General features: G+C 46.3%; 1 protein-coding gene across 1 annotated transcript in view; it reads left to right on the top strand.

The window, feature by feature from the left end:
• LOC139047104 (ATP-binding cassette sub-family C member 2-like) overlaps positions 1 to 23,761 on the top strand; it is a 628,131-nt gene that overhangs the window by 433,112 nt on the left and 171,258 nt on the right. Inside the window, exons 10-13 of the mRNA XM_070521066.1 lie at positions 155 to 412; positions 2,491 to 2,694; positions 5,914 to 6,060; positions 7,233 to 7,326. Of these exons, the coding sequence (XP_070377167.1) occupies positions 155 to 412; positions 2,491 to 2,694; positions 5,914 to 6,060; positions 7,233 to 7,326 (703 nt within the window). The remainder of the gene's footprint in view (positions 1 to 154; positions 413 to 2,490; positions 2,695 to 5,913; positions 6,061 to 7,232; positions 7,327 to 23,761) is intronic.

Raw genomic sequence — 23,761 nt, 5'->3', positions numbered from 1 at the left:
CCAATGCGCTTAAACAATAATAATTATGCCTTACCAACAGGGTAGAACATGGACGCTCGTTAGATGCCCATGAACTTCACAGTATTCAAGTCTACCCACTCTGTTACAGGAATTTATGAGTGTTAAACTTAGGGAAACGCCTCAACACTTGCAGGTGCTCAACTACTCTCCCACGGCACGTGCCTGTACATCATCTGGTTACATTGTGTCCGTAATGGGCGTCGACTGCACCATCATCTCGTTCAACGCTCAGCTCATGCTCTCACCGCTGCCCGGGCTGCTCAGCATGCCAATCGTCATCTACATGCTGAGCGCCCGCATAGGCGTAGGCCCTGGACTATGCTGCGGATCCGTACTCCTCGCCGCACTCGTGGGCTTCTGGGTCTTCGTCGTGACATACCACAAATTCCAAGTGAGCGCACCATAGTGTCCCTGATTTAGTGGCTACCGGCAGATACCTGTTTTTCCATCTTAGTAATTATGATTTATGCTGTATCGCCCACAGTTTTAGCTACAGCGAATGATCGACGCTGGGCAAGTGGGATATATAGCTATATGTTCCCAGCATATCAGCTCTTATGAAGTCTAAAATCGCAATCCAGCTGCTGTGGTATTACAATAGTATGAGCGGGGCGCGTGAAAGTTGACAGTGCTTGGATCATCGCCATCAGATCATGTATGGAGTAGAAAACCGTATTACAGCTGTTAGTGTGGCAAGCGATGCGGAGGGGGAAAGTCGGGAATAGGTGCACTCACAACTTAAAACTCCGCATGGAGCCTTCAGTAAGAATATTTGGCAGTGTATGGTAGGAAAAGCCGAGGGGGAGGTGAGTGAGTGGTAGCCGATAATGGCTAGGTTCCCTAGCCTGATTCTGCGTGGTGTCTATAAAATGACTGCAGCTTTCCGTGCTCAGAATAGTTGGGATGTGGGTGGAACCTGAACGATTGGCAGCGTGTGACTAACGTGCTCGAGTTCATAACCTCTTCGAAAATATGTTAGCTTCAAGGCAATGGCGAAGTATGGTGCGTGTAACCGTTTGTAGCCCTGCTTGGGAAGATAGGCTTGGTGGATGTAGTTGAAAATGGTCACTAGCGATCATGCCTTAGTAACACACGACTTTGTCCAAAAATCTTAGCTGAGCTGGTAATTAGCATGATGGAAAGTTTGATTTTAAGTTTTCGTTCTTTTGATGTAGCAGCACAAACATGACGTCAGATGATGGTGACCGAGCGACGCCAGCGCCAAAGACAAAGATGTGGCCTAATAGCAAGGCCGCAAGATACCAAGCGGCAGTTCGCAAACCAAACCAGCAGCTGTCGGCGCGGCCTTTTGCTGGTATCAAAGTGGATCACGGTTCAGTCTTCGGCCTTACTACGCTTTTTAGCCGCGCCATTGCTTTCCTGAAGAAGGCGCAATGCAGTAACGCCCTTTAATGAAGAATGAAGACTCAAAATTGTTCTATGCCTTCCACTATGAACTTTCTCATAGCCGCCCCATTCTTTGTGCGCGTAATATCACTACAATTCATTAGACACTGCGACAAGCACTGAGATGTCTGCGAGTGAAAAGTCGCCACCGGCAATAGCTGCTCACTTCCCAGCCTAGCACATTTTTCTTACGGAGTCTTTAGATTATTGCACTTGTGAATGTACGGAAGGGTTGCAATGGCTGCGCCAGAAGAGTGTAAACCTCGAAGCTACAAAGCACACATGTGAGCAGCAACAACACCGAAGCGAGTGGAAGAAAATGCTAGGAAGCCCGACTTGTTCCTTATGGTCTTGTGCAATCGGCACGCCAAGCGCAGTTTGGCGCATAAAAGTACAAGTGACAAATAAGGCAAACATGGGTGCTTCTGTTTCTGTATTTTACGTCTGTGTTATTTTCGTCTGAATAGCACGTAGCACGGCCGTTTCAGACTGTAGAAGCGCAGGTAGCGGACACCCATGTCCGAAAAGAGGGCCAGTATAAGCTAACGAACGTAAAAAAAATAATAATATACATTTCAGCATGAATGTAGTGTACTCAACTATAACGCCAAACACCTCTTGCGAATGAAACCGGTTGCCGAAACCGCGCAGTATTCAAGCCTGTTCTTGAATACAGCAGAAATACATTCGTGAAGGCCAACAAGAACGCAACGAGTCTTCAGAGATGCACATAGTATGCATTGTTTCATACTGCGAGAAAAGGAGCGTATGACAGCTTGAAGCAAAAATATAATGTGTAATTGAACACTCTGAATTCTGTGAGGAAATGGTTCAACTCCAAAAAGTACCCCTTTTCCCTGGTGGTAACGCAGTACGGTTCTTCTCGACAATAGTATACTATTGTAAACATGAATTCCCAGAAAGCAAGCGTGGGTTCACACAATGACTGACGTATCACAAGGTCATCATCTACTTGGCGTCTTGATTTGGCAGAACTCGTGACAAGAAGGTGCTGCCATGAGCAATTGTTTAAGAGGCATTGGTGTTGTCTTTGTTCCGCAGAGGCGCAGCATGACGTTTCGTGACGATCGGGTCAAGCGCATGCTGGACCTGCTGAGCTCCATCAGGACTGTGAAGATGTACGCTTGGGAACAGAGCCACTTGGACTCCCTTAAACGCCTCAGGGAGAGGGAACTAAAGGATGTGCTCAATATTAATCTAATCAGCGGAACTGTTGATGCTCTCTACAGTGCAATGAGCTCCCTGGTAAGATCTAGCGGCTGCACTAACGACACCCTTAGCGCGCACTCACTCGCAGCCTGTCGGAACGAATGGTTCAGTAACACACGCTGCGGAGGGTTCACCAGCGAGTGCGTTGGTCGAACTCACTTTCCTTTGACGAAGTGTATAAGCTTGATAGCAGTAATTCAAATAATTTCTACAATTACTCAATGCAGGGTCCGCACCAATTCTGAAATCACTGCATTGCAGTCCGTACAAGCGTCCTACCGCCACAGTCAGCAGAAGTTGCAATTGCTCCTGTGCGCGCCTTGGATGCAACGTTGTCGTGTTCTAGTTGATTAGGATTGACCATGATAATGTACCAATCTAAGGCAGCGATATTTTTCAAATCTTACCTAAAATAGGAAATATACACTGTTTCATTTCCTTTACACAGCGACACTCTCGTTAATTTTAAATTGTATTTTTCTTTCCAGTTTAGCAGCGGGCTTCCAAATTGACATTTGCTGCGATAAAGAGGACTCGCTCAAAGTGTAACTAAATTTGGCCATCATACCAGGGTGATCATGGCGAAAAGAAAGCGAACACCAACCCCCGCTTCACAAGTTTTAGAGTGGGCTTCCGTGGGAAACCCTAATGGCTCGTTTATTTTTGTATGAAGTTTAAATTCTGTGCTCGATGTCGGGTTTCCTTCACAATAATTCGTTGAGTATAACAGCACAAAATCGGAAAGGCACGCTCAAAAATGTACTGTAATATGTGATGTGGATGCTGCATGGAACCACCATACCAGCTATTATTATTAATATTGTTATTTTTACTATTTGTTTTGAAAACATATGTACACATGGCAGGAAAGGCAAAGGGAGGAGCAGGCTGGCAACTGCCCCCGGGATGGGCACAACGGCTGCCTACTTTTGAAAAAGGAGTAGACAGAAACATAGAAATGGAAGATAGGTAAATGGCTGGAATCAGAACTAGAGTTCTCAACGCACGAAAACGTATCCTGTGTCAGGGAATTCGAAAATAATGCGGTTGTATACTTAACATACAATAAATACGAGGGCGAATCAGAATGTTTTTGCCCCTATTTTTTTTCCTTTTTTTGTTGGAATCGCGGTTGTAAATGCGAAGTCAGCATATCCATTCCGAGCGGTGGGTGGACTGGCCCGGCCTTATCTGCCGGTAGCTGCGCGGCACGGCGCTGCTATTGAAGATGGCCGTTGTGCTTCACACGTCCACGGCGTACGAGCAAGGGAGTGTGGTTCATTTTCTATGTAACAAGGGACGAATGCCCATCGAAATCTACAGGGAAACGCAGCCCACGTATGGAGAAATGTGCCTCCCTTTGGGAAGTGTGAGGTGGCGGGGTTGCGAGTCCGCTAATGGGCACGAAGACTTGCACGACAATGAGCGTTCGGGGAGGCCACATGCGTCGCTGACTGACCACGACATGACAGAGGGCCATCTCAAATTTAGTGCAGTGATGGGACAAATGTCTGAACCGGTGTGGGGACTACGTGCAAATATAGTGTAATCTAGGTAGAATTGTACGTATATTTGCAATTGGCTGTCTGTTTTTGTGTTGGTTAATAAAAATAGGGGCAAAGAATTTCTGATTCGCCCTCGTAAAACTAGGTTCTATGTTTTATTCGAGTGGTTATGAGGTGGTGATAGGAGACGTTACGTTTTCTTGCTGAATTACGCATGCAGTTAAGAAGCAACGACTCCCGATAGAATCCTGATGCTTACTTGTCCTATTACCAAGAGTAAATGGTGCCTTTGATGCATCAAGAAAAAAGATTAAGAAAGATACCGACACGTGTAATAAAGGTTTAGTTGTTGTGAGTATGGTTTGGCACTGCCGTTTTATTGGAGTACACCAACAGAAACAAGGATAGCAGCGTTGTTAGTTTCCTATGGCGACGCTGCAACAGCGCGCCAGAAGGAGCAGTCTCCTGTTGCGTTACATTTCCTTGCGGCATGCGTATTGCACTACAGAGTTGTCCTCACTTGAAATGATTTATGTGAACAAATAAGGGAACACCGCAGCAGCGGCTAAATGAGGCCCGAAATATGCGATTCCACATAGCGTTGCGAGATGTCACCACCATCGCTGTTGCTCGCGTTTCCATTGCACCACACCGCTAAAAAGCTAATGTCCAAGTGTCTCAAGACCCCCCTAATTTTAGGGAGTCAGAAGTAGCGGACCCAAGTGCATCTACAAAAGCCCAATGAGGGCAGCTATATGCGCCTGTTAGTAGGTCGTCGCATTTATCTGAGCACGGCGACATGCACGTAGAAGGTGCACGACACAGAGTTGTTTGTCTCGTGTGCAATCGTGTTATGCTTCTTGCTCCATACGACATCAACGCTCCAAATTTCATTGTGGGCTTTTTTGCGTTTTGTGTACGCGCATTCGTTGGATGGAGGCAACTATAACAATACTCGTGGACAACTTTCTGTGGTAGTGGTGGGAAAGGTACAGAATAACTTTCAGTCACGTATTTCTAAAACTTCTGCTTATGGAGTTGAATGAAGGACCACAATTCAGATGATGCTCGCAGCTGTGTGTGTACACCTCTGAACAAAATTATACGGGCCACAGGGTCGCCGAAAAAAAAAAAAGAATTTATTCGTAATCAACCGGCATAAGCGCAGAAACTGACGCGTGCACTAGAAAATTTGCAACGCTAAATTTGGACTGCAGTCTTTTATTTCAAGTTATTGTCACAGGCAGAGGCGACAATCAGGTTTATCACTCAATCTCTAGTCCTTATACTTTTGCTCGCGGGTGTACAAAAAAGCAAAAGCAAAAAGAGCACACAAGAACTTAAGCGAGTTGCAGTTTAACCTAAGAGAACAATCAGGAAGCTAAGCGAAGGCGGGTTGGCTAAGATGAACTAATTAAACAAAAAAGATTGACTCTCTTCTATCAACGTTACTTAACTTTTCCGCAGCCACCGCCAACTGAATCGTATGTTTGTAGGCTTTCTAATGTCAGTACGCCACCTAGTCGCCTTCTGCACACGACTGTTAGTTCTTTTTTATCTTTTCATAGCTCTTCAGTTAAATAGCAGATTGATAGCTCTAGGACCTACAATAACAACCAAAATTCATTTTATCATCCTGGTCTTAGCTACAGTACAAGTTAGATTCGTACGCTTCCTTCCTCTTAATAACCACTACGCTTATCACTTTCCGGTGTTTCACTAAACCTAACAAGACTGTTCTTCTGCGCAGCTGACGTTAATAATGTACGGAACACTTGCACTCCTGGACCCCACGCGACTTTTGACGGCATCAGAAGCTTTCGCCAGCGTCTACTTGATCTCCCTCATCGAGAACTTTTGTGCATCCTTGACTATGGCCATGAGGGCCATGAACGGAGTGAGTGTCCACTAAAGACTTTCTTCCAATCAAAGGACTTTCACGGCCACAGAATGCACAAGCTCCCAGAAACGCTTTTGTACAAGCAACTCTTTTAGTGTACTCTTGTTGTCAAAAAAAAATATATTTCCGATAACATTCTCCATTCGTTAGCCAACAAGTTCGTAAACTCTTCAATATATTTCCGCACGAGTCCAGCGTGCGCAATCGCTGTGTGTGTATTCACTTCGATTTTTGGCATGTGCACCAGAAAAGAACTGTAGCTGACGAGAATTTTCGACATACCATAAATTTAGCTTTATGAAGTTCGAGAAATCACGGTAAATCTGGAATACCGAAAGAAACATGGATATTTACTCACAAAAACCGCTATCTTAACTGAACCGTACTCATCTGTTTCTGACGAATATTGGAGTTATTTATTATGTAAAGCACCACGTACGGGCCGCGGAGTGAATCTCCATTTACCATCGGGGGGGGGTCAAGGATATCATGCTAATGAACAGCGCAGCCAAACACATAGCTACTACGTCAAGCCAAAAACATAGCTTCTTATTTTCATGTTTGTTCTGCGGCGCCCTAGCGTCGCTGGACGAATCAAGGGAACCGTGACGACAACAAAAGGTTGCTAATTTTACTATCCATCAGGTACGATAGCTATAGGGGACAGTTGCTAAAGACGCATGCGAAGCAGTCCGCAGAGAAGTGCACTTTAGCTTGAGGTCACTTGTGTGCCGCGTGGCTTGCGCCGCTGGCCTCGCTCGCTGACCGCATCCGGCTCTCTCGATGCGCGCCCTTCTCGACCGACTGGCACGCGAAAATAATCAAGCGCGCGCAGTGCTGCTCCCCACCGGGAGAGAAACACCGCACGCGATGTGTTCTCCAGACATGAATACAACTATATCTCTTGGCAGATGGCGACGGAAAATGAAGCAAGAATTTACCTTATTTCTTCCTTCTCATTTCAGCAACCAGCTTGTTATAATTTGCAGCGGTCTGAGAGATGTGTTTATTCCAAAGATGGCCATCTGTTTTTGTCGAGCGCAACTCTGTAACACTCGCTGCCTATTTTCATGTAAAATATATAAATGAATAAGAGTGTTGTAGCTTTGGTGGTAGCCTTCGATATTTTGGTTGCAGACGTGCTCCCTTAATAAATGTTGTTTCAACAGACAAACCTATCACTGGGTCGTGTGGTCACGCTCTGCACTGCTGAAGAAGCTTCAGACTATTGTGCCGCAGGAGCAGACTCCTGTGTTCAAAAAGGTACGTAGTTGCTTACGGCTACAAAGTTCCACGGTGAGGCTGTGTGCTCCATTCAAACGGTAACCTTCCGTTTTTACTTGCATCAAGCCATTTTTCACAGGTTTGTCTTGTGCAGAATTCATACTCTGCAATTTAAAATAAAGATTGCACTGCTTCTTGCACGCTTGGGTAATTGCATACCTCTGGGCCATGCCTTCATCGTGTAGTTCTTTTTGCAAAGGCTGGCGACGTTACGAATATGATGACCTCCCTTTCAAGACCTAAGCAATGAAAAACACGAGCACGTTGCTTACGCAACATTTATTGCGATAGCAATTATGTGGAAACTGCAGGCGTATTTTTTCACTGGGCGTCAATGTGATGTTCGGTCAAGGGTGATAACAGCGTCACAGCGCGCTGCACGACGTTTGCGTGCACGCGAGGGGGGCCGACGATAGCGGCTAACGCACGCGACGGGGAGGAAAGCTGAGTCTTTCGTCGCGCGTGCAAGGGGCCAAACATGGTTCATCCGCCCGTCTGTTCTTTCCTGGCCCGCCCGTGTGCTAACACCCACAAGGCGGCTGGTGTCGCACAACTCGGTGCACGCTCAGTCCCCACGAGCGAATCGCATGCGCACTCCTATTGGGTGACGCGGCCTGTTGACAGCTGGCAACCGCTCGGCGGAGCAAAGGTGCTCAAAGTTGGCAACTACCTTTGACAGCAGGCATCGCTTGCTTTACGTATAGGAGGTGCTGCAGCAGACGAAACTGGCATATTTTTGCAGATATGATTCAAGTTTCCGCGTCACGGTGAAAGTGCGACTCTAAACTTCCACATTCTGTTCTGCAGCTGCATGTGTTGCACTCGCACCGTCATCTTTCTTCGAAACACTGCACAGTCATCTTATCCGCGCCACCTTTTACAGATGTATTTCAATCGCATCATGTCGCAACATGCGACGTATTCTCGAATGATTACTTTCAGTACGTGCTGCCTTGGCTGGTTGAACAAAACCTCTCGAATTATCCAACGTGCTGCGTTCTACGTCACGCGAAAGTGATAGCGTCGCCGGAAGCGATTCGTCCGACATCGGTGTGTTCGGCGCGATGACCCAGTTTCTGTAGTGCTAGTGAGAGCCTGCAAGAATACTGAACACAAGCACATTTGTTGAGGAATACAGCTGCGTAGGTCGCCAAAAGACGCCTCTTTACCTCTGAGCACGCGTACATGTATAAGGCTCCGAGTACAGCTTGCTGATATGCTTGCATTTGCTTGCTCATGCTTTTTTTTTCACTCTGCCAATTTTTAGAGAGTGCTTAAAGCACTTGGATGCGTGAAATACTTTTTACTTTTTTACATTTATAATGCCACCAAAGATAAGGCATCAAACAGGTATACTGTATTAGAAATTTATTACTTGCTGCTTTCCAAAGAAAATATACCGTTAAATTATGCGCTCAGCTATGAATGAAATTCTCACTGTGTGCAAAAGGGTTGTGCATAAGTAATTAACTTCATGCAGAAAGGAATCGAAAGTTAAGCAGGAAGTGTACAATTCATTATGACTGGCATCAAAGCAATATGTATATGTAGCGGCGAACTTGTGCACATATATACTCATGAGATGTTTCCAAGGGGAGTATGTATTTGAAAGAAAATAATTTATATTGCTGATAGCCGAACTTATTTTGAGTGAAATCAAACAATTTCATTCTTTCTTGTCCGACTGGGTGGCCAATCTGTTGCCACCTTACTACATAGACATACCTAATTTAACATTTCAACAATGTGCCAAACATTACCAAACTGCACAAGGTTAAGCGGTACCATTACGGGCGTGCTTCCTCTCTCACCCATGACAGCAAACAAGGATGATCGACTTGAGACTGTTCGATACTGTCAGCATCATACATGTGTGTTCTATTTTGATTGTTCTACATCTAAAAAATAACATCACACAGGATGCACATGATACACGAACGATTGTAAGCTCTATTCAGGTTATTTGAGTTAGTTCGGCATGGGCTGCATGTTGTTTATCTATTTATGCAGTAACAACATAGCCAGCTGATGAACAGCCATATTCTAGGAAAATGAAAAACGCATAGCATAACATAAACAGCTGTACCTTTATTTATTTGAAAGCAAACCGAGATTATAAAATGACTTAGCTTAGTAGTGAGTTCAGTGACCTCTCGTGGTGCGAAAAGGTTGATGTAGTTAGTGGTTTTCTGCCGGTCTTTCTTAATTCGTAGCTGCTTTAACATGCCCATGACAATGAAAGGAAGGCTCAAATGGCGGAAGACAGGGCTAGAAAATAGTGAGGAAACACTCATTTCCATCTTTTTTTTTTTTGCATAACAAACCAGCGAATAGTTCCTTAGGTTCAGTGTTGTGAATAATGCAGAAGGTGTTCTGCTTAAAACTGAAAGATTGATGTGCATTATCTACTCACCAGTCGGTTAGCCAAATGAATGATACTCCCATTATCAATGTAACAGCATAGAAATTCACCGTCAAGAGGCCGCAGCGGCTGAGCCTCTGTGCTCAGCCGTTGTTCTAGAAGAAAACGCGCATACTGGTGAATTGGGTACGCATTCGCATCTACTTTTCAAAACCACACATCACAAGTAATCTTTCATTCCTTGGTGCATTGGTCAACATCATACAGACTTTGTTTCCGCGCTGTGTGTGTGCAATAATATAACTTGGCAAATCAAAGCTGTGGTAATTCGGTACATTGAAAAGAACTTTGCGTGTGGCATAGATAAAATAATACTTGCACATATGGGTTAGGTTAGTATCATCAGCCGCTTTGTTTACTCTTTGTTCACCGTCGTCGCCTCGACTATACAATGCTGTAATCCTGCGGGTGCACTAAACAGCTTGGCTATGCACAAACATATTTTACATCGCACTTAAATTGAGGTGGTGTAGATCTGCTGTCACAATCTGCTTATAAGCATAACTGCAGAACATTCGAAAAAGCATTTGAAATGTAAGGCTCGATGTTCAGCTTAGCAGTTGTGACATTTTACATTTATTGTGCAAGGCCAAATCGTTGGACAGGAAGGATACCACACAAATGCTCGTGTTGTGACCTCGCAGCCACAACGCAAGTAGTTTTCTGAGGTTTTTAGCTATCAGCATCTGAAGCAATCTGTAAATTCAAAACTGTATTAAGTAATTTGAGATACCATAAAAAGCAACATAACCCTAAGGTGCACACATTTTTTTTTGTCACATCAGCTCTTTGTGGTTAAGGTCAAATATATGTATGCGCTATTTGTAGCTAAAACAGCATGCATTTCACGTTTAGAGCACAGAACGTTCAACAGAAAAGATTTTTAATGTGTCAGACAGACATATGGTACCTTGTCCGAGACTTTGCACACAGATAGCTATGTTTGGCACAGCTTGACTAGCACATTCATAGTGAACTACTACATACTAAAATCTGTGTTGCAGCTCTCCTTTATTATTGCGCCCCCCCCCCCCGACATAGAAGTACAGACTGTAATTTTTCTTTATGTCGATATTCAAAAGGCAAACAGGTTTTCGGCATCACAGGTCCCAATCTTCCACACATGGCACTTATTGTATGTTCTGAATGTGCATTCATTGCCGGTGGTATATCTTGTCATGTGAAAATAGTTTGTTCGCCGTAGTTTTACCTGTATATTTTTGAACTTACCCATAAGTTCTCTGCTCTACTTGTATGTACCTGCTTCAGTACTGGTATCTGTGCTGTGCCTTTATTAGTGCAGCGAAAGTTGTGAAGGATGGCAATTCATAGAATAGAAAGCCTATACAATATAAACAAGAAACTTGCAGGCAAGGTAATCATGACAAACGAGCATTGTCATTTGTTGGACGTGTCGGTAAACTGACTTGGAAAGCATATTTAGTGCCAGCAAACAAGGACAGAAGTGAGACGACAACACAATGCGCTATACACCACATAGCGCATTGTGGTATCGCCTCCCTTTCCTTGTTTGCTGGTGCTAAATATGCTTTCCATGACAAACCAGCTGAGATGGTGGCACGATTCTACTTTTCACTTGTGATAGCACAAGTGTTCCCACTTGCGCCACCATGTTGTCACGTGGTCGTGACGTTGAATAACACAGTAGCAGTACTGTGAACGACAAAAGTATCTTTTATTGGGCGAACCTGTGCCCACAAAACAGGCTACACTTATAGCACAACGATAGCGGCGAACACGCTCGGCGATCGTCGAAAATCTGATCAGCGGGTCAAGCGCGTCGGCTTTTATAGATCAGCCGTCGAATGTCCCAGATTAACCGATGGGACACACGTGTCTTCCACAAAGTTCTACACTATTCGCGTCGCGCATACATGCAATCAGATTACACAAGTTGCGGTGAAAGACAGTGGACGGAACCATCGATAACATTCCAGAAACCTATTTTACATGCAGGCGCGCCCTGCGCTGCACGATAACATTTGTTAGGCGGCCAAACGTGGTCGCCCGATAAAGATAAGTACACGTGTCATTACCCCCCTCTTAAAAAGCACCGACCCGATGCTCCAAACAAACGAAAGTAATAAGCACTCGTAACAAAATAAGGGAAGTTCATTAGCGTCCATAAAACGGTTTAAGACGCACCACGTGGACCACTTCAGGTCGTGCGCGGCGCCGCTGTGAATGCGAAATGCCGTCTGGCACGACCTCATAGTCCAGTGCGCCAATACGTCGGATGACCTTGTAGGGTCCGAAATAGCGTCGCAATAGTTTCTCACTCAGTCCTCGTCGGCGTATCGGGGTCCATACCCAAACACGGTCGCCGGGCTGGTACTCGACGAAGCGTCGTTGGAGGTTGTAGTGTCGGCTGTCGGTACGCTGCTGATTTTTTATCCGTAGGCGGGCGAGTTGTCGAGCTTCTTCGGCGCGCTGAAGATAGGTAGCGACGTCAAGATTCTCTTCGTCAGTGACGTGCGGCAACATGGCGTCGAGCGTCGTCGTCGGGTTCCTGCCGTAAAACAACTTGAACGGCGTGATCTGTGTTGTTTCTTGCACCGCCGTATTGTAAGCGAATGTTACGTACGGCAGTACGGCATCCCACGTCTTGTGTTCGACGTCGACGTACATCGCCAGCATGTCGGCGAGGGTCTTATTCAGCCGCTCCGTAAGACCATTCGTCTGCGGGTGGTAGGCCGTTGTCCTCCTGTGCCTTGTCTGACTGTAGTTCAGAATGGCTTGAGTGAGCTCCGCTGTAAAGGCCGTTCCTCTGTCGGTGATGAGGACTTCTGGAGCACCATGTCGCAACAGGATGTTCTCGGCGAAAAATTTAGCCACTTCGGCTGCGCTGCCTTTCGGTAGAGCTTTAGTTTCAGCGAAGCGGGTGAGATAGTCCGTCGCCACGACAATCCACTTATTTTCGGAAGCTGATGTCGCAAATGGTCCCAACAAGTCCATCCCGATCTGCTGAAAAGGTCGGTAAGGAGGCTGGATCGGATGTAGTAATCCCGTTGGTCTTGACGGTGGTGTCTTGCGTCGCTGACAGTCGCGGCATGTCTTGACGTAACGGGCGACATCGGCAGTTAGGCGCGGCCAGTAATACCTTTCTTGTATCCTCGATAGCGTCCGGGAGAAACCCAGGTGTCCAGCGGTCGGGTCGTCATGTAGGGCGTGCAGTACTTCTGGACGTAGCGCCGACGGAACAACAAGAAGGTAGTTGGCGCGGACTGGTGAGAAGTTCTTAATTCTTCACGAGTAGGCTGTTTTGAAGCGTGGACGAAGATAATCAACGCTTAAATGCCCTTGGGACAACGTCGGCGTGCCCTTCCAAATACTCGATTAGGGCTTTTAGCTCCGAGTCTCCTCGTTGCTGTTCGGCGAAGTCTCCCGTGCTTATTATTCCAAGGAAGGCGTCGTCATCCTCGTCATCTTGCGGCGGCGGGTCAATGGGGGCGCGGGATAGGCAATCCGCATCTGAGTGTTTTCGTCCGGACTTGTAGGTTACAGTGATGTCGTATTCTTGTAGCCTGAGGCTCCTCCGTGAAAGCCGTCCTGAAGGGTCCTTTAGGTTAGCTAGCCACCACAACGCGTGATGATCGCTGAGCACCTTGAATGGCCTGCCATATAGGTAAGGGCGAAATTTCGCTGTGGCCCAAACGATGGCGAGGCATTCCTTTTCGGTTGTAGAATAATTGCCTTCTGCTTTTGACAATGATCGCCTAGCGTAAGCTATCACGTGTTCATGTCCATCTTTTCTCTGGAGTAGGACGGCACCGAGGCCTAGGCTACTGGCGTCAGTGTGTATTTCGGTATCGGCGTGCTCGTCGAAGTGCGCAAGTACGGGCGGCGACTACATGCGTCGTTTGAGTTCTTGAAATGCGTCGGCCTGCGGCATTTCCCATTTGAGCTCGACGTCACATTTAGTTAGCTGTGTCAGCGGCTCAGCGATGCGTGAAAAGTCCTTGACAAATCGCCTGTAGTAGGCACACATGCCAAGAAATCTACGCACTGCCTTCTTGTCGGTGGGCTGCGGGAACGTTGCGATGGCAGCTGTTTTCTGCGGGTCGGGGCGTACTCCCGATTGGCTGATGACGTGGCCTAGGAATAGAAGCTCATCGTAAGCGAAGCGGCACTTTTCTGGCTTCAGAGTGAGCCCTGATGACTTGATGGCCTCTAGTACTGTGGCAAGCCGCCTAAGGTGATCGTCAAAATTTCGGCGAATACAACGACGTCATCCAAGTAAACGAGACAGGTCTGCCACTTCAATACTGCTAAAACCGTGTCCATCACGCGCTGGAACGTTGCAGGCGCCGAGCGCAGTCCAAATGCCATAACCTTGAACTCGTAGAGGCCGTCTGGGGTGATGAAGGCGGTCTTTTCACGATCTCTTTCGCCGACTTCTATTTGCCAATAGCCAGACTTGAGGTCCATCGAGGAGAAGTATTTAGCGTTGCAGAGCCGATCCAATGCGTCGTCTATCTGTGGGAGAGCGTATACGTCTTTCTTCGTGATCTTGTTCAGACGACGATAATCGACGCAGAAACGAAGGGTTCCGTCCTTTTTCTTCACCAGCACAACAGGAGATGCCCACGGGCTTTTCGACGGCTGGATGATGTCGTCGCGCTGCATTTCGACGACTTGTTCTCTTATAGCTTCACGTTCTCGCGGCGAAACTCGGTAAGGGCTCTGGCGAAATGGTAGAGCGTACTCCTCGGTGATTATGCGATGCTTGGCGACTGGTGTTTGTCGAATCCTCGATGACGTCGAAAAGCAGCCTTTGTATCGCCGGAGCAGACTTCTGAGCTGCTGTTGCTTAATCATGGGGAGACTTGGATTAATGTCGTAGTCTGGTTCGGCAACCATGGTCGTCGGGGTAGATGCGGCGGAATCCGAGAGGACAAACGCATTGCTGTTTTCCAGAATTTCCTCGATGTATGCGATCGTCGTGCCCTTGTTCATGTGCTTGAACTCCTGGCTGAAGCTTGTTAGCAACACTTTCGTGTTTCCTCCGTGCAGTCGAGCGATCCCTCTTGCGACGCAAATTTCACGGTCTAGCATTAGACGTTGGTCGCCTTCGATGACACCTTCTACGTCAGCGGGTGTTTCGGTGCCGACCGAAATAACAATGCTGGAGCGAGGCGGCATGCTCACTTGATCTTTGAGCACACTCAAGGCGTGGTGACTACGAGGGTTCTCCCACGGTATCGCATGGTCTTCCGACAGAGTTATTGACTTCGACTTCAGGTCGATGACTGCGCCGTGTTGGTTGAGGAAGTCCATGCCGAGAATGACGTCTCGTGAACACTGTTGGAGGATAACGAAGGTGACAGGGTAAGTCCGGTCGTGAACGGTAATTCTTGCCGTGCACATTGCAGTCGGCGTTATGAGGTGTCCTCCGGCGGTACGATTTTTAGGGCCTTCCCACGTAGTCTTAACTTTCCTCAATTGGGCGGCGATGTGTCCACTCATGACGGAGTAATCAGCCCCTGTGTCGACTAAGGCGGTGACTGCGTGGCCGTCGAGAAGCACGTCGAGGTCGGTGGCTCTTTGTCTTGCATTACACTTCGGTCTTGGCGTCGGATCGCGACTGCGTCGCGTTGACCCATGGCTGGTATGTGACGTCATCAGGTAGTCTTTCGTCGTCGCATTCTTTCCTTCCAGACTTCTTCGGGACGGCGGCGTGTCGTTATGTCGTCGAGGTAGTTTTTTCGGTGTCTTCGTCGGCGGCGGAGGATCTTCGACAGTTCGACGGACAGCGACCGCACCTCCATCGGTTGCTGCTTTTAGTTTTCCGGATATGGGCTCGCTGACCGGCCCCGAGCTGGGCCAGTGTATGGTCGGCGCTGCGGCGACAGGTAGCGGCCTGGTGATGGTGAACGCGACAGTCGTCGAGAGCTCCACTGAGTAGCCGCGAGGTAGTCAGCGATATCGCGAGGGCATTCACCTTGCTGCGGGCGCGGAGCGTTGACGGCGAAACCTCGCAGTCCCATTTCCCGGTATGGACATCGTCGGTAGACGTGACCCGCTTCCCCGCAGTGGTAGCAGAGCGGGCGGTGGTCAGGAGCACGCCAAACGTCGGTCTTTCTCGGGTAGCTCCGCTGGGCGACGGGTGGGCGCGCTGTCGGCGGCGGCGGCGGTGGTCGGCGGAATTGCGGCGTTACAGGGCCCTGGCACGGTCACGGAGGAGGGCCTTGACGGCATACGACGGCGGTGTAGGTCACCGCTTCGGGTTGGGGTTGCGGTAATTGAGGTTGCACCTCCGGAACTCCAAGCGACCGCTGAACCTCATCTTTGACGATGTCAACGATCGAGGCCACTTGAGGCTGCGACGACGGGAAGATCTTCTGAAGCTCCTTTTGTACGAGTGCCCTGATAGCTTCGCGCAGGTCTTCGGAGGCCAGTGATTGAACTCCGGCATGGTTTGTAGCGTTGGTGCGGCGGTCGAATCGCCGGTTTCGCCTCTCGAGTGTCTTCTCGATGCCAGTGGCCTCGTGAAGAAACTCGTCGACAGTCTTCGGTGGGTTTCGTACCATACCGGCGAAAAGTTCCTCCTTAACACCACGCATTAGTAGCCGGACTTTCTTTTCCTCGGACATTTCCGGGTCGGCGTGGCGGAATAGGCGGCTCATTTCTTCTGTAAAAATCGCGGTGGTCTCGTTGGGCAGCTGCACTCGGGTTTCCAGTAGTGCTTGGGCTCGTTCTCGGCGTACAACGCTTGTGAATGTCTGCAAGAAGCCGCTTCGGAAAAGGTCCCAGGTCGTTAACGTGGCTTCTCTGTTCTCGAAGCACGTCCTGGCAGCGTCTTCCAGTGCGAAGAAGACATGTCGCAGTTTGTCGTCGCTGTTCCAGCTGTTAAATGCAGCGACCCTCTCGTACGTCTCGAGCCAGGTTTCCGGGTCCTCGAATGTTGAACCGCGGAACGTGGGGGGCTCCCTGGGCAGCTGCAGCACGATGGGGGATGCTGGGGCTGCCATTGGGGAGGACTTGGTGACAATCTTCCTGCTCGTGTCAGGTAGGAGTCCGTGCTCTGGGGGCAGTCCTTGCAGACGGCGGCTAGCTCGCTGGTCTTGGGCGACGTTGGTTTTGTCCTCGGGCTTCGGGCTTGGATCGCGGCTTTGCGGGGGCGTTCGGTACATGAACGCACAAGCACCTCCACCAGATGTCACGTGGTCGTGACGTTGAATAACACAGTAGCAGTACTGTGAACGACAAAACTAACTTTTATTGGGCGAACCCGTGCCCACAAAACAAGCTACACTTATAGCACAACGATAGCGGCGAACACGCTCGGCGATCGTCGAAAATCTGATGAGCGGGTCAAGCGCGTCGGCTTTTATAGATCAGCCGTCGAATGTTCCAGATTAACCGATGGGACCCACGTGTCTTCCACAAAGTTCTACACTATTCGCGTCGCGCATACATGCAATCAGATTACGCAAGTTGCGGTGAAAGACAGTGGACGGAACCATCGATAACACTCCAGATAGCACTGTCGCACACGTGCAACATCTTCATTTGCCTATAAAAATGACCTAACTACATGTAGCAGGTGCAGCTGTGTGATTATTGGTGTAGCTGAAGTGATGTATCACACATAGTTTCCGCATACTACCTGATTGGCGAAAAGCATGCAGGAATTGGACGTGTGAGCTATTGGTTCAGTGGTAGCTTTCCACTAAACTGACTGTTGAAGAGGCAAATTTCATTTCATCAAAAAGCCCAAGTGAAAATGAGCCTAGAACTCATCCCGCCAAATGCAGTCACCATGTGTGAGTGAATAGCAACACATAATGGAACGATGAGCAGTGGAATTATTCTCGCTAGTATGCAAAGAAGCACAGCTGCATTCAGTATTTCACTGCTGATATAATAAACAAAAACCTTTGTACCAATTGTTTGGATGGCATAATCAACAAGACCACTCTTATAATCGATAGCAAAAGCTGAATCAAAAGCCGTTGCCTCAGGTACTGCATTGGTATAAAATTTGCATTCTCACATGCAGCGGATACAGTCCATATTGTTTACATACAGGTATGAAATGTAACTACACCACGTGATAAAATTTAAATAAGATCAGAATAATCCCATACACACCATCTTTGTTGGGGTATAGTTGGAGCAACATGCCTTGATATGAGGAGTTGTGCTGTTTTATTCATGCGCACGTGCACGTAAATGCAAAGTACACATATATCTGTGTTTACGTGTTACTGTGTGCATCAAATGAACAGCACAACTTTTACAAGACAAAAGATGAATACTTTTTTCGTAGCAGTCTAATTTCTATTAGCTACGCAGTGATTTTTTTCTCACATGCAGCAACTCAACTCCGTGCTGATGTTGCTAATGTAAGCTAAACATGGGTGTCATTTCAAGATTATGATAAAATAAAGAAGTGACCAGGTGTATGGTCATAAAATTGATGGTTTTACAATATTTAATCTGTCTCAATGGGTACTAAATTTGTGTCAAAAAGAATAAATGCAGCACACTGGCAAAACAATGGGGCTAAGATAATATAGGAAGCGTATACGCTGCCGACGAGTCACTTGAATACTTTGCCAGCAGTTCGTCCTTATTAGCTGGCTTCAAACGCATGACTAATGTTGACATAATTGTGAGGAATTTGTGTTCAGGATATGCTCATGACAGCCAATAGGCACGTTTGTAAGTGACAGCAGCTGACTTCTCAAGGGCAATGCACTGTGGCCTTGAACGTGCTCAAGAATGACAAGAGGCGAGGCACCTTTTTCCATAGTCTGGCAATGCAGCTGAAAAAGGTTTAGTTAATTAGTTGATCCATGGCCTGTGCAAAATGAAGATCAATGAGATAGCAAGTTATAGTGTTCAACATCGTACACTTACGAATGATAGGTACCAGTAGGTATTCACCACAGAAGATTAGGCTGATCTTCATTAAAACTTCTTTCTGGGCGAGTTGGTGCATACTTGACATAAAAACGTTTACAGCGCAAACACATGCAACCACAAAGTAAGGGACAGGACACAAGCGCTGACTGTCAACTAACGTTTATTAACGGAAGACAGGTGCCTTATATAAGGGGAAAGGCATAAGCGAAAGGGGAAGGGAGTGATACAATCGGGGAAAATGATGATGCGCATCGATAAACGAACGTGCCAGCTGTCAACGCATTCAGGCGCGAAGAAACAAGAAAACGATAAAACTAGACAAACACTAACAAAAAGACGAGGGATATTAAGATACAATGAAATCAGAAAGCAGCCGCTTCCAAAAAATGAAGCTCTGCCGCAAAAAGCGATACAGAAGGTGTGCTTACGCACTTGCTGCCATATTTGTGTATGTCGTGTTTGTGTATGTGTGTGTATTTGTGTATGTACATACACAAATATGGCAGCAAGTGCGTAAGCACACCTTCTGTATCGCTTTTTGCGGCAGAGCTTCATTTTTTGGAAGCGGCTGCTTTCTGATTTCATTGTATCTTAATATCCCTCGTCTTTTTGTTAGTGTTTGTCTAGTTTTATCGTTTTCTTGTTTCTTCGCGCCTGAATGCGTTGACTGCTGGCACGTTCGTTTATCGATGCGCATCATCATTTTCCCCGATTGTATCACTCCCTTCCCCTTTCGCTTATGCCTTTCCCCTTATATAAGGCACCTGTCTTCCGTTAATAAACGTTAGTTGACAGTCAGCGCTTGTGTCCTGTCCCTTACTTTGTGGTTGCATGTGTTTGCGCTGTAAACGTTTTTATGTCAAAAAAAAAAATTAGGCTGATCTGCCAGATGCACCAGAGCTGAACTACCAATACATGTCCCCAATAGAAATAACAGTTGACGTTGTCGCATGGCTGATAAATAACCTCAAGCTAACGACATCCTGTGGCGTTGAGGTCAATAATTCTAAAATTCTGAAAAACACCGTCCCAGCATCAAGTAAAATTCTGTCTTACATGTTCAGGCAATCTTTAAAGACTGGACAGCTGCCTTCAGATTGGAAGATAGCAAAGGCCATACCCATATTTTAGTCAGGTAATAAACACGCATCGGAAAACTCCCGTCCAATATTATTAACATCCATATGCTGTAAAATGCTAGAACATGTAATTGCATGAAATGCCTACAGTCACCTGGAAGCCACCAATTTTTTTTTCCTAGCCAGCACGGATTTCGGAGGGACTTCTCTTGTGAAACGCAATTACTAGAATTAACAACTGATTTGCATGCCAACATGGAAGAGGATCTCCAAAGTGATTGTGCTTTTCTAGACTTCTCAAAAGCATTTGACCTCGAATCACATTGCCGTTTGATTTTGAAATCATCTGCTCTTGAATTGTATTCTCTCACATTAAGATGGATTGCCAATTTCCTTTCTAATCGTCAGCAATTCATAGCAGTTATTACTCTTTCCTCTCGTCTTTCGCACGTTACTTCAGGTGTAACAAAAGGCAGCGTTCTTGGGCCATTACTATTTCTAATATACATTATTGACTTACCCAATAACATTGCGTCTCACGTGCGCATTTTTGTAGCCGTCTGCATTCTTTATCGTTCCATCAAATGTGCCGATGATCATGCAATCCACCAAAAAGATATTGAACTTATTTCTATTTGGTGTTAGACTTGGGCCAACGTAGGTTAACGTTTCTAAATGTAAAATTATCTCGTTTAGCCGCAAGCATACTAAATCTACGTTTCCTTATCCCATAAATAACATCACTATTTTGCATGATGCTCCATATAAATATCTTCGTGTTCGCCTAAATTCAACTCTTTTGTGGTCAACGAACATTGCACACATATGCGCCAATGCTTCAAATCATTAGGGTACATACGACGCAAGTTGCATAATCATACTAAAGACACTCCTAAACTAGCATATCTAACATTTGTTCGACCTCAGCTTGAATACGCGCATCCGTCTGGTCTCCCCATCAGAAATACTTGATCGAAAAACTCAAGTCTATCCAGAATAGGGCTGCACGTTTTATTTCATGTTCTTGTGACTATGACAAAAGCATAACACAAATTGAACTCGACCTCTCACTACAGCCCTTGCATGATCGTCGTGATATAACCCTGCTATCATTATTTCATAAATATGTTCATTATACAGCACCATCAGTCCTGCCTCTTGAACCTTCTCATTACAGGTCATTCTTGAAACTCTACATAACCTAACATGTTATTTTTTGAGTTTCCTGTTATTATTATGCTACTACCCCTTAAATACTGTTTACTATATGCAAATATTGTCCCGCTTGCTCTGTAATTCTATTAGTTATAGTTTACTTTGTGAGAATTTCTGACCTCCCGCGTTGTAATGCATTCGGTTTGTCTTTTGCACAATTTTTAACACTACATTACTGCATGTTAGGGCATTTCTTACACTGTTTTTGTTGTATATGTATTCACCTATGTATTCTAATTATTATAAAACATTTGAGTCTACGCTCCCCCCTTACACAATTCCTCTATAAGCCTGTAAGGCATCCTTAAATAAATAAATAACTATGCAGGTAGATGAAAGTACACCGGAAAAACATTTGCTGGACATACTTTACAGTCCCAAGTCGGTTTAATGCACATTTGCTAATGACTGTAGGCAGAATGAACACGAGGATAGAAAATAAAGCCCTTATCAGGCAAATAATGCTGGTACTTTTCCTATTGTTCACTTTAAACTGAAGGCACGTGCCAAAACGGGTGACACAAAGCAGATAATCAAATAGAATGGATATACAAAGTAACAGAAAACTTTCGCTTACCCAATTCTGCCTGCATTAGTGACGTGACCATAGCTAGCCAGTGAGGAAGAACTCTAGGCAAAATTTCCTTCACCGAGTTCTGCTGGCTGCTAGCAGAATATCATATATGACCATACCTGTGACACTTAGTTGTTACTTGTCATTGCTTGTCCTACGTGTTCATTTTTACGCTCATATTGCTATTTGACAGCAAATGTAAAATTTGTACTTAGTAAGGAGGAAGTATCCACCTCTTACCTATAACGTATTCATCTGACATGCCACTGGTGTCTACACAAACAGACTCTGTGCTTAGTCATCAGCCAAAAACAAGCAGTTAGGATTTTTGGGTATGTAAGCCGCTTGCATCACAAAATATAAAGCAACTTACATCGTGAAATCTAGAAATTCTACCTATTCACACCAACGTCCACATTATAAAAAGCAAGGCTGCCTGAAATTTCCATTCATGGCATTAGTACTGCCAGGCGTGCGCAGATTTCAGGACAGCGCTGTATGTCTTGACGCACGCAACTATTAAGATGTTCCATGAACTCCCCCACAATAGAAACACCTTCTAAAGTGCAGTAACAACTTTCGAAACAAACGATGCATGCACGAAGCAGAAAAGGCCGGTGTGATAGGGCTTATCTAAAAGGGTACTACATGTGAAAACGTGATCGACAACACTTCTGCACAGTTCACTTCTGAGCATACGTACTATCGGCCAAAAAAGTAAACGGACCACGGCTTAGGTGGCCGGAGTGGGTGCGGTGCCACGCCGGGGCGCTGCTATCGCGCTCCGCCTAAGGTCCCTCTATAATTTTCAAGGTAGCGACATCTGCCGCGCGCGCCACCTGGGAAGTTCCTCTAGCAGACGGCGCCCACGCTAAACCGCGGCGCGAGGTGAAAAAATATTTGCATACGCGCGGAAATAAAACCTACTGGTGCCTGACTGTGGCGAAAAACGAAAGAAGGACCCGAACTGCTAAATTTAGTCCTTTAATGTCAAATGAGCGCTGCAAGAAAATAGCTCAAGAGAGCGTAATGAGGGCTTGATCACCTCGATTACGCGTGTTTACATTTCGTTCGTCTGCGCTCAATCACCGCGCGAGCCTTGGTGATTGCTCGCGCTTAATCCCGTATGCTCTCTGAAATCTTTTGCATGTAAGTGTGCTGCGCACACATAGCGGTTGCATCGTAAAAATGCAATCGCTAGTCGTGTAAAAATGAAGGCTGACAGTCGCTTGGACCGAAAAACTTTCGACATAACGTCGTTCTGACGTGCCATTTTCAAAGCGCGCGACCCTAACGGCAACTGAACAACATCCTGTGTGTGTGTGGAAACGAGTGCGCCAACAGTCTTCTTGCCGCTGAGTGTATCTGTCGTGTAGCGATTACACGACGACTGCTGTGTCTTGTGGTTCAATGCTACGAGCCAGTGCAACTGTCGTGACATGATGAAGAGGTGGTATGGATCGTGTCAGCGTGTCTCCTCGATCGTGTTCGGGCTGCCAGCGCGATCTGATCTCGCGGCACACCAATATCGAGCGTGGTGTGTGCGCGTGTGTGAATGCTGTTGACTGTTCTCGTGAACCGTGCGACGTCGCCGCGTAAACTCGAATCATCACGCGCATTGTTGTGTTTATCCCTTTTCGCCTCCGTGCACCGCTAAAGCCCCGTAAGAATTAGAGGGCCCTTATACGAAACGCACGCGGATTGGCCCAGCTATTACTGCACTATGTTTTGTTGGCAATCCGTGTATCGCTTGTGGCGTTTTTTTTATATTCATTTGCATTTGTGTGCTTTTCATCAGTAAAATGGCATTGCCGATTACTGAAACATCTTCGAGTGTAAGGGAAACTTGGAAGGAACGAGCTCGCAGCTGTATGTAATGTACTTTGATATACTGTATTACGCTTTATTATTTGACGGCCAGTAGCTGCGGCTATGCAGTATTCGTTTTTAAAAACAGAGCAATGCAGGCACTTAGCAATATATTTATTCAGATATGCAATGCACAAAATACGATTAGGATATTGGAAATTACTTGTTGGACATGTTGTAAAGCGCAGTTAACAACGCGCGCACAAACACAGGAAAGTGTAAAAGTAGAATTCGGTGCTGAATTTTATTTTTTATCGCACGTAACGCAATGCGGATATTTGTCAGCGAGTTAATGCGTTTCTGCCCCACTATTTACTTGCATGCTAGGTCATACTGCACTCGCTAAGTCAACGGCATCGTAAT

Source organism: Dermacentor albipictus, chromosome 6 (assembly GCF_038994185.2).
Source record: "Dermacentor albipictus isolate Rhodes 1998 colony chromosome 6, USDA_Dalb.pri_finalv2, whole genome shotgun sequence".
Classification (NCBI taxonomy): domain Eukaryota; kingdom Metazoa; phylum Arthropoda; class Arachnida; order Ixodida; family Ixodidae; genus Dermacentor; species Dermacentor albipictus.
Note: the sequence above shows the minus strand (reverse complement) of the source record. Positions and strands in the feature narration are given on the sequence as shown.